Source organism: Pteropus alecto, unplaced genomic scaffold (genome assembly GCF_000325575.1).
Source record: "Pteropus alecto unplaced genomic scaffold, ASM32557v1 scaffold61, whole genome shotgun sequence".
Lineage (NCBI taxonomy): Eukaryota > Metazoa > Chordata > Mammalia > Chiroptera > Pteropodidae > Pteropus > Pteropus alecto.
Window position 1 is genome coordinate 15,304,916 of NW_006434835.1, and position 16,703 is coordinate 15,321,618.

Genomic DNA, 16,703 nt, shown 5'->3' on the forward strand with positions numbered 1-16,703 from the left:
CAGCTGTTCAGTCATGTCTCCAGGCTCCATTTCTAATTCTAGTTATCTTGCTATTGCCACCAGATCTGCAGTTACTTCCTCTACTGACATCTTGAACCCCTCAAGTCATCTCCAAGGGTTGAAATCAACTTCTTCCAAACTTCTGTTTATGTTGATGTTGACCTGTTCTCATATATCATGAAATGTTCTTAATGGTATCTAGAATGGTGAATCCTTTCCAGAAGGTTTTCAATTTTCTTTGCCCAGATCCATCAGAGGAATCATTTATGGCAGCCTTATAAAATGCATTTTTTTTCTTTTTGAAATGTATTTATTAAATAATAATACTTAAAAGTCAAAATTACTCCTTGATCCATGGGCTGCAGAATGGATGTTGTTTTTCAGCAGGCATGAAAACATTAATCTCACTGTACATCTCCTTCAGAGCCCTTGGGTGACTAGGTGCACTGTCAATGAGCAGTAATATTTTGAAAGGAATCTTTTTTTTCTGAGTAGTAGGTCTCAATAGTGGACTTAAAACATTCAATAAACTATGTTGTAAACAGATTTGCTATCATTGGGCTTTGTTGTTCCATTTATAGAGCATAGGTAGAGAAAATTTAGCATAATTCTTAAGGGCCAGAGGATTTTTGGAATGCTAACTGAGCACTGGCTTCAACTTCAAGTCACAGCTGCATTAGCCCGTAACAAGAGAGTCAAGTCAACCTGTCCTTTGAAGCCAGGTATTGACTTCTCTTCTCTAGCTATGAGAAGTCCTAGGTGGCATCTTCTTCCAATATAAGGCTGTTTTATCAACACTGAAAATCTCTTGTATAGCCACCTTCATTAATTACCTTACCTAGATCTTCTGGATAACTTGCTGCAGCTTCTACATCAGCACTTGCTGCTTCACCTTGCACTTTTCTGTTACAGAGTTGGCCTCTTTCCTTAAACTTCATGAATCAACCACTGCTGGCTTCAAACTTTTCTTCTGCAGTTTCCTCACCTCTCTTGGCTTTCACAGAGTTAAAGAGAGTTAGGGCCTTGCTCTGGATTAGGCTTTGGTATAAGGGAATACTGTGGTTGGTTTGATCTTCTATCTGGACCACTAAAACTTTCTCCATATCTGCAATAAAATTGTTTCACTTTCTCATCATTTGTGTGTTCACTGGAGTAGCACGTTTTATTTTCATGAACTTTGCCCTTGCCTTCACAACTTGGCTAACTATTCGCTGGAAGAGACCTACCTTTTGGCCTACCTTGGCTTTCCACATGCCTCCCTCATTAAGCTTAATCATTTCTAGCTTTGATTTAAAGTGAGAGGTGTGAGACTCCTCCTTTCACTTGAATACTTAATGGCCACTGTAGGATTATTAGTTAGCCTACTTTCAATATTATTGTGTCTCAGGGAATAAGGAGGCCCAAGGAGAGGGAGAGAGACAGGAAATAGCCAGTTGGTAGAGCGGTCATAACACACGTACATTTATTAAGATTGCCATCTTACATGGATAGAGTTAGTGATGCCCCCAAACAATTACAATAGTAACTTCACAGATCGCCACAGCAAGTATATGAATGATGAAAAAGTCTGAAATACTATGAGAATTACCAAAATGTGGCACAGAGAGCATATGTTGTTGGAAAAATGGCAATGATAGACTTGCCATTTACCTTCAAATAAACCTTCAATTTGTAAAAAACGTATCTGTAAAGCGCAATAAAGCAAAGCATAATAAAATGAAGTATGCTGCATAAGAACTGAGATAGTAGAATGGAAATGAATTCTTTCAACCTATATACCAGTGGTTAGAAATAAACTGAACTCACATAAACACTGGTGAGCAGAAAACAAATCAAAGAAACTAGTATATTAACTCAAATACTAAATGGACAACAGGATAAAATCAATAGAAAAAGGTCTGGAAACAAAATCTTGTACCTCTTGGTTATATGGCTATGAAAATCTGAGTCAGCAGTGTTGCCATTCTCTGATCCGTACTATATACCTTAATTTTTCTAAGAAATTATGTACTCCTACAACCTATTGGCACTAAAAATAACAATCTGATCCCAACTTCTTTTCCCTTCTTTTTCTACAAATCCCCTTTCAACCAAACTTTCCTTCCTCTTGCTTCCTGAAAATACTGTACACATGCTTCCACCTTCTTGCCTTCATATATTTTTTTCCTATCATATATTGTCTTCACTAGAGGAAAGGATAGTATATTAAAATTTTCTATAGCTCATATAATACCTTACACCCAGGTAAAGTTAACTACTCTTTTCATTAATGCTGTCATAATATGACAAATATAAACACGTTACTGAGTTATTCTCTAATGATCTGCTTATTTTTCTATACCTCTAGATATAGGTGAGGCCCATATCTTATTCAAATTGGTTTCTCAAATACCTAGCAAAGAGTACATACTGGAGAAAGGCTGAGTGTAGCAAATAGTTTCAATAGAGATGTTTCTTTGGTAAACTAACAGCCTAAACAACACTTGTCAAGATTACATCTTGATCTACTGGTCTTCCAATAGATTAAAAGCACTCATTTAAAAATATACTCTGATTAGAAACAAAAACGCTTTCATATATGCATATAGCGTAACAAAAAATTAACAAATTCTGTTCCAAAGATCAGCAGTTACTTATTATTTGACTTTAAAAAAAAATGTCACCCCAAAAAAGCACAGGGCAACCTAGTAGAGAAATGACTTTTTAAGCTTAAAATTAAGTGTTTTCAGAAAAAATATTTAAAACAAATTTTAGAACTTGTGCTCCTTAGAGCCAGTTTTACATAGTTCATTGAAATAGTTTCAGGTTGTTGGATATTTATGCACCACCCAGGGAGTATACATTCACAAAGTACTACTTTTCAGATACATTATACCACTGAGAATCTTCAATTTCAACAGGTGATTATTATGCTGAACAAGTCTAAAACATATGCAGTATTCATATTAGTTACACTTGAATTTAAAGCTTTAGTAAATAATCACTGACAATATTTTATTTTATCCTGAAAACATTCAATGAGCCCTTCTGAAGAGAGACCATCAGAAATAATGGAACAGTAATATCAAAACTAAAACTTAGCTGTATATAGTTGAGGATTAATAACTGAAAGACTGATATAAATTGAAGTTTCCAAAATTGTTTTAATCTTCAAAAATAGTAATCCTCTCTTAAGGGAAAATTCTTATTTTCACAATAGTCTTTCTTTAGAGAAATTTCATTTCCAGAAGTAACAGGCCATTTTATTTATAATTCTATGTCCCTTCTTCCCACAATGAGTGCAGTCTACTCTGAACTGGGCAGACTGTGGCTCTTGATGATATTAAAACAGTCACCTAACCAAAGATGGAGAGGCCATACCTGAACACCTTCCTTTGCATCTGAGTACCCTAACTATCCAGGTCTTAGTAGTATAGCCATATTTAATACATAACAGAGCTAAAACCTCCAACTCAGCCACCAACCACCCCAAAGGAGAAGAGAACATCACTCCCAAGGGTCTCTCCCCACATAAGTTAACTTTGCCTAAAAGAGTTTTTCTCCCCTGTACACTTTTTAAAGACATTTTTATACATAATCACCCCCATTCAGTAACTTAACACATATATAAATAATGTTAGAAGGCTGGGAGGTCTATGGTATTTGAAATAACTCCAAACACAATATGTATCAAATTTGATTCAGTTCTAAACAAGCAGTAAAATTAATATTACATCATGCTCCTGGAAAGAATTAGTAATTCCTTATAGGTGAAAAGGTACATTTCACATATATAATTTTTTCTTAAGACAGTTTAAAAGCAGACCAAAATCTAACAAACTTTTCTCTATCAGAAGATAAAAATAATACTTTTGCAGTTGCTTCATGCTGCAACATTTATATTTTAATTTGGAGAAAGGGCAGAGACTTCACTTAAAAAAGCAACAGAAAAAGTTGAGTTTAATCATTTTTCTGGAGTTATTCCATCTTACCTTGGCTTGGAATTCCATAAAGCTCTTCTCTGAACATTGTTTCCTGTCTGAAAGTTAGAAACCAAAACTACAAACTTCTAAGTTCTTCCACTTTATATGGAAATCAATAAGCTAGTTTTAATACTGGACTGAATTTCAACGTTCCGTTTTCTGTTCCTATTTAGCTGAAAGGTATACCTATATCGAGTTTCTATCGATTTTCAACTAGAACTATCAGTTTTGCTGTCAGAGCTCTTTATTTTTGTACATAAAAGGAAGTGGGTTTTGATACTATCTCAATGTTCTTCCTGTCTTACAATGCATTTGAAATAAAGTGATGTCAGATTGAGTGTAAAACCCCTAAATAAGAAAAAGGATTAGGCACAGTTTGCTTTACCTTTATTAACAACTGCAACTAATTTGGAACTGCTTTGCTGCATGCTGCTACTATCACTGCTAACTACAAGTTTTCCACTTTAATTTGCACAAGACTACAAAAACAGTCATAAATACACAACTAAAAATGTACATATCTATGCCATATGCCATGTGCATGACTCATGAATGAGAGAAGCACATTCTATGAGACTAAATCCTTCTTCATTATTGGTAGCTCAGTATTTATCCACTTCTTAAGAATACCAGAGCTGCTAGAGTAAACACGAATCCCATATGCTGACATGTGTACTTTTCATCTCCATATTCCAAACACCACATACTGCTCATTCTATTCCCAGTTTAAGACTAACTACAATCAAAAATAAAATTTATAGAACATCTCAACATAATGTAAACTGAGGTTAAATATTCAATATTGTTAACAATTTGAGAATAATGAATCAAAAGCAGTTCAAAAATAATTTATCTGGACCACAATTCTGAATTTGCTATTACCTTGCTGTTAGTATCTTCTATTATTATGTCAAGTGTTGGACAAGATTATGTTATTTTAATCTACCTATTAAGCTACCAACAACGGGGTCCTATTGCTATTTCTTAGATCTTCCTGTGTCATAAAACATTTATCTTAAATTCTTTGAGAGAGCCTTTAACAACCATGTAACAACCACTACTCAAAACAGCTACTGTAGCATATGTGGCTACTGAAAAGTGAAGACCTCCAAGACCATGATTTTGTTTCCAATTTATCTGCTTGGGCTCCTTTAATACTGATTTCCCTGTTTCTAGCCACATCCATAAATTATGAAACTTACTAACTGTTTCTTAAGCCTGATGACTTGGCTTGGTTCCTAATCTTAGATCCAAACTTATTTTTTTTTTAAGTTTAAAGTGGGGAGACACAGAGGAGAGACAGGCCTTAACACGTTTGGCTCCACCCTTCCAAAAAAGGTCCTTAGTGCATACAGGAATAGAAGGCTCTGGACCGCACCTCCTTTCACTACTGACAGGGGTTACTTTAAAAATATATATCAGAATACTGGTCAGAGGTCCTGACTGTCTTGTCTTTATTTCATTTGTTTCCAACAGTTGAGGTCTGGGTTGCTCTCTAAGTGGTTGTGATCTTAAAGCAAAACTCCTCAATTCTCTCCAGGAGTAGCACACACATGAACATAAGGATGATAATGAATAAGACTATTTTTCTAATATAGTTCTATACTGATAGTTTTAAAGGCACTTAATGAGTCAAGTATTCTAACAAACATAACTCTAGCTTCTAGATCCAAAGACAGCTCATCTAAAACTCCCACTTTAGAGGATATCCAAGCTAGGAAAACTCTTAGATGTCTATTTTGCTCTGGAAAATTAGTCCAGAGCAAAAAAAAATTTGTATCAGTTCTTACAAAGGCACCGCACTATGAGTTGGCTTATAATCTGCCTTGCCATATATGGCAAAATTTACTAATATCTGGATAAAAACAATTTTCCCTTTTCAAGACTGACAAGAAGCTACAGATAATTAGAAAGAACAGGCAATACAATGTATCCTTAAGTGGAAAATCCATCCCAGGGAAGCTACAGCAATGAAGACATTATTCTTTAAAGAAAGTTTTTTGGGTAAACTGTGAAGCAGACACCAAGCAGAGGATCAGAGCAAAGACCACCAGACTAAATTTAGTCTTTGCTAATAGGAATGAAAAGCATTCTTTTCCTAGTAAGGAAAGAGGTGTTAGAGTAATAAGTGCTCAAATTTTAGAAAGAGAGGATTAAAAAGGCAAATAAAATGAGAGCATCCTAATAAAAGGCTACAGATGGCCAAGAGCTGAAAATAAACCCAAGTCAAATCTAGAACCATGTTGTCCAATTTGGTAGCCACTAGCCACATGTGGCTATTTATAAATTTAAGTTAAAATTAAAAATTCAGTTCTTTGGTTGCACTAGCCATATTTCAAGTGCTCACTAGACACATGTAGCTAGTGGCTACTGTGTTGGGTTGGACAGCATTGAGATAGAACATTTCCATGAGTACAAGAAATTTGATCGGACAGTACTGATTTAAAGGGTAAGGTAAAGAGACTGACTGATCTGGGGTCTGAAAAAAGAGAACTACCAACAGAGGCATTTGCCCTATAGCATTCAGTACTTTATAGAGGGATCAGGTGGATTTACCTTTCCTTTTCCACCTGCTCTTTTTTCCCTCCTTGTTGCTGCCACCATCACTGCTGCTGCTGCTGTTCTCAGAACTCTGAGAATCTGACTGACCATCACTGCTTTCTTCTGAACCTTCTGATAGCTCTTTCACCCCATCCGGCACATCTTTCTGAAAACGTAGGCATCCAATTAGGATTAAGCATTACCATTACAGCAAATAAGAATTAAATCTCTGATATGCATTGTTGCAAATTAATTGTGCTGATTAATTTTTAGTATTATAGGATTGAAAAGCAGAACTAGCAATATTTTCTGAATTCCTGTCATCTCTCTTCTTAGGGTCAAATTAGCTAATGTTTCCATCTATATCCAAAGGTAAAAGTTTCACATGACAATCACATGCAGGCAAAACTAGAGGCTTAAATTAGACAAAAAAGTAAATGATTAAATATTCAGGATAAAAAAAAAACTATGTAAGAACAATTTTGTGAAACGTGTACATCCATCATCCATGTAAAATATGTATGTATTTGTGTATGTTAGTATCATGTATTGTGAATTCAATTAAGAACCGGATAGCAAGGGATAATATATTATTTGAATCTAACTGGTTCCTGATTATTGGTTATTAAGTAGCAAGAATCAAACATAAAAGAAATTCTTTTTTTTTTAATCATGTGAATCTTTGGTTTCTGCACTGGATGGTGAGGATGTTAGTCAGAAAGGATAGCTGTGTCAGCATAGTATGTGAGTGATACAACAAGATAGTTGAACGATCAAGAACTAAGAAATTAAGACTTTCTGGGTTTAAATTCTGGCTTTATATTTTCCTAACTGTGTAGCCTTGGTCAAATTCTTAACCTCTCATGCCTCGGTTTCCCTGTCCAAAAGGATAATAGTACCTACCTTAAAAGATCACTCTGAAATTAAATGAATTAATAAATGTAAAATGCTTAGAATAATTCCTGGCATATGATAAGAGCTCAATAAATATGAGCTCTATGTATTTATGTAGTATACAAAAACATACACATATAAACACATTAATGTTATTTCTAAGTTATTTTTCCTCTCAATATTTTGATTCTTTTTCCCTCTCAATATTTTTTTTATTTTCCTACATAATTTTTATAATCAGATAAAAATTAATTTTGACATTTGACCCTTCTACCTACAACTGGTACTCATAATGTAGCTAAGACAGTAAACTCTGATCTAGTCAGGAACTGTTATTTTCCACTTATGTTTATACTCTAATGCCATTCTTGTTATACGCTTTCTTAAAATACATACCCCATATTTTTCTATTCTACCTTCAAAATACAAAACAACTTTTACAGAGTTAGTTGCCAGCCATACTTCTTAACCTGAAGGTTCAACAAGTATTTTAAATTCAAATATAACTAACTTCTTTTCTTAAACTTGTGATTCCCTCCAGGATCAACTGCTAATGCCCCGAATCTTAGAATTATTTCACCCCTTCACCCGCTCCAAAAAGTATATATTTTATTTCTCTAATGTCTTTTGCCTCCCTTTCTTTTACTATGCTCATATTTCGGGCCAATTCTCTCTTCCAAACAACCATAACCATCTTTTTGACAAGTTTTCCTGCTCCATCCCTAAACATATTCTACTTATCTCCCTAAATACAGAGTTGACCATGCTATGCTCCCAAAACCTCTGGTATCTTCTCAACACACACACTCTCCCCAGCCCCTCCTCTCTTTCTCTCTCAAACTGCTCAGTCCGGTTTTTAAAAGCCTCCAAAGTTTGATCTTTACCTAACATTCACCCCAACCCTTACTCTTTACCACGCTGGCCCACATGCAGATCATGGTCTAACCACTCCGATTTACTCTGCTTCCAAACCCACTCTGAATCATTTTGTCGGTGCCTCTGCTTAAGCTATTCCCTTGTCCTGGAAGGCCCTTCTTCACATTACTTACCTGTCAAGTTCAACTCATATCTTACAAGTTTAAAAGTTAACAACAAAACAAACACAAAAACTTTCTAAATTCCATTATTCAAAATTAATCTTTATTTCTCTATTCTATCACAGTGCTTTATAGTACAGTATATTATAGTGTTTTTGTCAGTGTGCAATTATTTCAATAACTATGTGAGCTTCAAGAACTCAGGGACCACACTTTATCCTTCTTTCAAGCCTCTACAGTGTCCAGCAAAGACTATGTATTTAGTAAATGTTATTAACAATATAGAAAGTCTAGAACAGCTTAACTCTAAAAGAAACGCAGAAAGCTCCATGTGGGACTATAGCTCTGTAACCTCAGGAGGTTCAACAAAGTATAAAAAAAAGAGGTATTATAGGTAAGTGAGATCTTTTTAATGTCAGTGGGCTTCACATAACCACTGAACAAATGGATGACTACAGCTCAAAGCTAAAGCAGAAAGAGGGGACAGAGTCCCACATACACGGACATTGTCATTGCATACTAACCATTAATTCTCCTGCTGATAAATTTCCTTTGGGAAACAACACCTCTCCTCAATTTATCTGGCTTGAATGGGCTTACCCTCAACCTCACATCAAGGGTGATCATGAACCTAAGAGTGGCCAATAAGTAGATCAGTACATTTGGCAAAGGTGATCATTCAGGTACAGATAATATGGGCCAAGCCAAATCAGTTAAGCCAAATCAAAACTAACAGAAGGGCTTCTGCTTTAGTTCCTAAGACTCTTGGCTCTCTGAACATACAGTTTGCAGAATGGGGGTTGGGAATGAAGTCAAGTACAACGAGAGAACATGCCTGAGAATGAAGCCAAAAGACAGTAAAGAGACCTGATAACATCCCTGTTATCAACTGTTACCAATCCCTGATAACATCATTTCAGCTCCTAGACCCAGGAAGAGTTTCCTAGAACTTTCAGTTATGAGAACTAATAAATTGTTTTACTCAAGTTCATTTGAGTTGGTTTTCCTGTTTGTAACTGAAAGGACACTGAGGTCAAGGCCCTTTCTAAGTGCAGGAATAAGAAATTAGCAAGCTTGCTGTGGTAAAAAAAAACATGGGCTTGGGAATTCAGTCAGATCTGGGTTCAGATTCTGTTGTGATACTATTTGGCCAACACTGGACAAAAAAATCCAATCTTCTGAACTTCACCTTTCTCAATTATAGAAAGGGAATAACAGGAACAATTCTGAATTGTAACAAAGAATTAAATGAGAAAGTAACATAAAGCATCAAGGTTGTATGCTCCTCTGTAACACTCATTATTATTCGAATGTTGTGAAGCCTTTGATAAAGCTACTGGAAGTCATTTTCACTTCACCCTTTCGAGATAGTGTTATGATAAAGAATAAAATATAAATTTACTTCTCTGATCTACGTACAGATAGTTACAGATTAATAAAAAAATATATTGAATACAGGGTGGAAAATATTATTTCTCTTCCTGATAATAAGCTCTTTGAGAATAGAATTCTGTCTCTATTATATAGTCACTTCATGTTTTTACCTTTAAATGACTCTCTAACAAAAATATTTACCTTCAAAGTGTATACTCCCATTCTACCTGGAACCTTATAGAAGATGCCCTCTTCACCTCGGGAGTTTGTATGCAGCATTGCATTCAAGCATGCAAGAGGGGAAGTCCCACTGCAAAAGAAAAAAAAAAAACAAAAAAGAAGAAGAAGAAGACAATGAACACAATGATTAGTTTCTGTCTCTAAATATCCAATGTAACACTGACCTAAGATAAAATTAACTGGTCAACAGTCATTTGACATAAATACTTTTTATAAACTATAAAGTCTATCAATCCACAGAAAAGCTGCCATGGAGAAAATGAATATAGAATTCACTCCCACACATCTAAGAAAACAATAATAATTCTTTAATTTTCTTAATCTTCATCCAGTATCTAACATTTAAGCTAAGAAAAATTTGTTTCAGAAGTATCACAAATATATTATATAAAGAGTCTATTTAATTTACAGTTTTGTCAATTATATCTCAGTGAAACCAAAAAATTTTTTTTAAAAAAGGCGATTTCAGTTAGCACAAGTTTTAAATGTCCAGAAGTAAAACAGAGGGGAAAGGAATACACACATCCAAATAAAAAACATTAATATCTTGTCTACTGCTACAGTAGATTAAATCTGATCTGTGAAACAGACACACTTCCATGGTCTCTTTTTACTTATTTTTTATTGCAATATAATTAACATGTATCGCAAAAAAAATAAGAAACAGTTTCATGTGTATAACATAATGATTCCATATTTGTGTACCCCGCGATGATCTCTTGTATTCAGACCTATCACGAGATCACTTAAAAGTAGGCTTTGGAATAGTTATTTATCTTCTATGAAGCAACTTGGTTAAATGTTTACTAATTCTAACATATATTTCCCATATTGTCTAGGGTTTTAGGTATATAATAAATTGCCTGTAAAAAATATAATTACTTTCCTAATTGTAATCAGATTTCATTTTCCTATCTTTTTGTAATTATCTAACAAAACAAGCAGCAATATAAATGGAGATGTGTGGCAACTTTAAATTTAAAACGAAAATTCTCACAAAATCTTAGGGATAAGGCAGATTATTTGCACATTTCTAGCTCTTCTCTCTCTCAGTTAGTTCTCTGCCAGTATGACTCAACAACCCTAATAAGCCTACCAGAAGCTGCTGCTAATCTTGGGTATTTTAACCACTTTTAATGACTGTCCTTATTTCATCAACATATTGTTAACCATTTTCAGTTATGATAGATATCATTTATTGTGCTAGGTGTACTGTTACACTCAAGATTATTCTTAAGGTTGTTTGTCCTTGTATACAATTCCCCCAAATAGCTGTGCTTTTACTTTCTTGTATTTAATTTTCTAGTTTTATCTGTTTTTTCCTGTGTTAGTGACTTTATTATTCTTAATTTAAGGAGTTTCAGAAAAATGACATGCATTTTCTTAGAGCTCAGTGGCTTGATTTTTCTTTTTTTAATTAAATGCCCTAGAACATCTGTAACAGTTATTTGCTTCTTTAAACTCCACCAGCTTAACTAGACTCTTGATGCATTCTAAAATTCCAGTAGCTCTCAAAGTGTTATTTTGAACAGAAGTCAGATTCCTTTCAGATATGGTATTTTATGACCTGAAAATCAATGGGTTTCAAACCTGATACTGTATCTGAATCTCACAAGTAGCTTTTTAGAAAAGCACTTTTTTCCTCTAGTGGTTCTAATGTATAAATTTTGGGATGGGACTCAGAGCATATATATTTTTAAAAAGCTCCACAGGTAAGTATAATGCTAGCCAGGGATAAAAATGATTGTGGTAAACATTATATATATTACATACATTTGGCTGTCTTTGGGTAATGTGAAAGTGTTGAGGATCAAACACTAGAAAGAAGATAGAGGACAACAAAGAAAATAAATAAAAACTTTTTGCTGAAGAAAGATTTGAGTGTCTCTAGGTTGATTTTCATACTTATGTTTATCTAATTTGGTTATTTCCATATTAAAAATATACATAATATAATTCTAGTTAGAATCCCAAAGTTTATATCAATAAATATCTAAAAATTGCCAAGAAATTTCTAGGGGAAAAAATTATGGGAGAACTGCTTAAGAAGGTATTAAAATATACTCTAAGTCACTATTATTGAAGCACTATATTTCTGGGACAGAATAAATAGGCAAATGAGCACTGTTATAGACTGTTGGTAGAACAAAATAGAAGATGCAGAAACAGATCATAATAAATGTAAAAGGTACTATATATGTGTAGTAGGAAGAAAAACAGTGTCATTATATAGTCACCTATGGTTCCACCTGTGGTTTGATTACTTGGCATCTGTTCCCTCTTCTTCTAGAGACAGTACCTAAAATTTCCCATGAAACATTATCCCTCTCCCACTCTCCCTCAAGTGATTGAGATGGACTTATTAACCCCATGCTTATCACAGGTGTAAGTCCAAACGGTTAAGCAAGCATTTCCTGGTTGGAAAAGCCAACCGGCATTTCTGTATGCATCCTACTCCCCACCCCTACAGTGACAAAATCAGGAACAGACACATGACTCAATCCGGCCAACAATCTAAGGTGCTGTTTACTTGGGTATTAGGGAAAAGAAACTTTCTTTTCAGGGAAGTGTCAGAAAGAGACTCTTCCGCTGAGTAGTATGAAGTAATTCCGAAAACTTCCATAGTCATCATGTGACTATGAGGGAAGTATCTGGAACTGGGGTGGCATAACACGCAGGACAGACAATAGAGACCTAAGTAAGGATTACCGGGAAAAATTCAACACCAAAAGAGACAGAACTGAGAAAAAGAGGTAAACAGCAACATATTTTTCAGCAGTATTACTTTTGCCATTGTATCAAGCCTTGCCTTGGGAATTTTGTTGAGCATTTAAGTCACAAGACCTGAGAGTCCTAAATAAAAGTTTATTTAATAAGTAGTGATGGCTTCTCATGTTGTACATCTGGGGGAAATAATTCTCACAATATATACAAAAACATATTCCAAATAGATTAAAGGCCAAAATGTAAAGAGTAAAAGGTATTAAAAGAAAATAGTATAACCTACAGATACAGAAACTTTTCTACATGAGAGAAAACCTTAAAAATTTTTTAAAAAAAGAAACATATAGACTAAATAAAAATAATATGATCAACAAAGTGATAAATGTATACAAGCTGAAACAGGTCACTGCAAAGCAAATGCCAGAAAAAAAAATTAATAATCCTAAGAGCCTCTTTTAAGAAAACACAAACCACCAAACAGAAAAAATGGATAAACGATATGAACAAATGATCATAAAACATGCAATGTAAATGGCCAACAGAACACATGAAAAGAAGCCCAAACTTAATAGTGGTCAAAGGAAAACAAATTAAATCAATATACCATTAGACTGGGAGAAATCGAATGGATTAAAATCTTAGCAGTATTGTACTATAGTTATGTAAGATGTGACCACTAGAGGAAGCTGGGGGAGGTATACATGGGATTATTTTTATAATTTCCTGTCGACTTATAACTACTTTAAAATTTTTAAAAACGAATTGATAAAATCCATTGCTGGTAAGGATATAGGCAAATGGGCACTCTTACAGACTGTTGGTGGGACTAACAACTGCCACCTGCCCCCACTCCACCCTCTAATTTCTCAATTCTGACTTAGAAATGTAACATGGAAGTATCCATTAAAATAAAAAATATTAGAGGTCACTGATCCAACAATCTCACTTTAATCCTACAAAAATAAGGCCACAAGAACTTAGGGTCATATATGCAAAGATCAGCCACAGCATCATTAAAAGTATCAAAACACCGAAAATGACTTCGAAGTCTATTAATACGGGAATGGTTGACCATATGTTAGTAAAGTAACCAACAGAATATAAAACAATAACAGCTACATTAACAGTAAAAGAAGTGCTAGATTCCAAGAAGCATTCTGTTTAGCCTTCACAATTCTTTTGAGACAGGCAAAATTATTTAACCATTAACAAAAAACTAACATATATAGAGAATTAGGTAAGCTGTTCAAGAGCACATTAATTAGTAAAGAGTGAAGCCAAAATTCCAATGAGAAAAAAAAGAAACAGGAAAGAGACCATTTAAAAAGAACATATAACTAAGTGAAAACACAAACAAACAAACAAAAACATGCTATAATGTGTAGTTCAATAACCTATCTGGTAAAAGTTTGTCCCAACTAATGGTATTCAATTTCAATAGTAAGTATCCATCCTGTTTATGCCAATAAACTAGGGTCTGTGGATCTAAAGGGGAAAGCTTTCTTAGAAAGTTTTCAGAATCTAAAAGAGAAAAGACAAGGGAACAAGTAACCACAGCACACTGCAATTTAATCAGTGCTATTAATATACACACAAGTCCACAATCCCTGATGCAAACTGAAGGCCAAATATTTCAGACATAAAAATCTTCTAGATTTTAGAAAGGTAACACAATACGCCATATGTGATGTACTACCACCAGCATCCCATAATTAAATACAGTTTAATATATGAATAAGTCACACTAAGTGGGGTAAACAAAGATTATATACAGTTTCATGTCAGTTCAGGAGAAGTGTTGTCAAATGTGTTTTGGTAACAACTGTATGGAAAAAACTTTTTTAAGCATTTTGAATTTGGGAATTATGAAATAGACTACAGATCTGTATATACAAAGTGCTTTAAGTCGGAGAGAAACAAACAATCTGGTTTAGGGTTTAGGTGCCAGAATCAAAACAAAACAAAACCCCAACCCAAACCAAACCAATAAAACCCTTAATAGTAAAACCAATAAAATTAAAGTAAATGGCACACACATCTGGTGAAAAGATGTGGTGAAAGAGATACAGATACCATCATAATATTTTCCTTGCAAGTCTGGGTATAATTTTCCTTTGAAGGAAATAAGAAAGTTTTGAAAAATCCACAAGATATACAGAACACTGTACCATTTAAGACAAAAATTTAGATTTTATTTCAGAAAAATTACAAAAAGAGAGTCCAGTGTTTAATTTTAATGAAGCAATGGCAGAGAAGTAAAAATAAGACACACTGATCATAATGGCAGGAATATATCTTCGAGGGAAGTAACTCCGGAATTACATAAATAAAAATAACTGAATAACTTGAAGAAACAGGCATCATCTGCATGAGTGATATAAACTCTGGTACTGAGATCAATACCAATGTAGTCAAGTACAGTTGACTCTTGAACAATGTAGGGGTTAGAGGAACTGATCCCCCACCCTGCTGCAGTCGAAAATCCATGTGTAACTTTTTACTTCCCAAAACTTAAGTTTTGCTATATGCAGGGGATTGGTTCCAGGATCCTCACAGATACAAAATCCCCTATAAAAAATAGTGTAGATCAATGCACAGAGTCAGCCCTCCACATCCACAGACACCCAACCGCAGATCAAAAACAGTACAGATATTTATTGAAAAAAATCCACACATAAAGTGGACTGTACAGCTCAAATCCATGTTGTTTGAGGGTCAACTGTAAACATGCTATGAAGTAAGTCCTAACAGCCAAAGCAGTTGAAGCAAGAATACCTCAAAAGATTACGTAACTATCATGAGACAATACAGCTTCTAATTTTTCTTGTCCATGCTCAAGAGATCGGAGTTGAAGAAGTGGAAGAGGAGGATGTTCTTTTAAGGAAAGGAACAAACATGACACTCTAAGTTTACGCTAAACCTACCTCACGTAAGGAAAAATACTCAGGTGTTTCATTTACAAGGCCCAAGAATAGTCATATAGCCTTATTTTGTTCTCTCTGCAGTAAAAGAAGTTCCCAGGCAGTAGTTAGTAGGGCTGAAAGACCTGACATCTATGATTACACTGTTCAGATAAAGCAAAAACGGTAACTCATAAAAGGAGACATCACTTGCATGGCAAAAAGAACCAGGTTTATGTATTCATACCAGTCTGAATTCGGATCTCATTATGGCCCTGAGTGAGTCATTTTAAATATACTTAATCTTAATTTTCTCAATTCCAAAAGATTTTCTCGTCTCTATTTCATAAAGGAAGTAATACTACCTACTTTGTAATTTGGGACAAAGTATAAGTCACAGAAATGACATTCAGGAACTGCAGTAGTGACCTTAACAACTTGCTTCCCGACTCCACTCCCATGGTGTTCCAGTGTTACCTATCTCAAGCGATAGCAATTTCACCCTCACCCCCATCAACCTCCCACTCTGAAGCCAGAGTGACTTTTAAAAACACATACCAAAAAAAAAAAAAAATCACAATCATGACACCTCTGCCCAGCTTAAATTTCATCCATGATATCATAATGTATCTTAGAATAAAGTCCAGAGTTATCAGTGTGATCTAACCATGACCATTCTCTTACATCGTCTGTGCTCTAGCATTCTTTCCATTTTGAATCTTATAATTCTTCTGACTTCTTGGCCTTTACGGGAGCTAATACTTCGGCTTGTAGTGATAACCCTCATCTTTTCTCCTCGCAAGCTTCAAATCACTCTAAAGATTTCAGCCTTAATGTCTCTTGTTTGAGGAAGTCACTCCAATATTGAATAAAAACCAACACTTCTCCTAAATACATATAATTTATAACTACGTATAATGTAATGAAAACAATTTAATGTGTGACTACATTGTGGGCCAGCCAGATTCAATGTGTGATTTCATTTAAACTCTCTGGGAAGCAGATTCTCTCCTCTCATCTACATTTGAACC

General features: G+C 34.6%; 1 protein-coding gene across 3 annotated transcripts in view; it reads right to left on the minus strand.

Annotated features, from left to right (window-relative positions):
- Positions 1 to 16,703, minus strand: part of ASXL2 (additional sex combs like 2, transcriptional regulator) — a 106,109-nt gene that overhangs the window by 39,473 nt on the left and 49,933 nt on the right. For all 3 annotated transcript variants that reach the window (XM_015588184.2, XM_015588183.2, XM_006910290.3), the window contains 2 exons: positions 10,010 to 10,118; positions 6,519 to 6,669 (listed from right to left, as the gene is read on the minus strand). In XM_015588184.2, coding sequence (XP_015443670.1) covers positions 6,519 to 6,669; positions 10,010 to 10,087 — 229 coding nt within the window. In that variant the 5' untranslated portion in view covers positions 10,088 to 10,118. The remainder of the gene's footprint in view (positions 1 to 6,518; positions 6,670 to 10,009; positions 10,119 to 16,703) is intronic.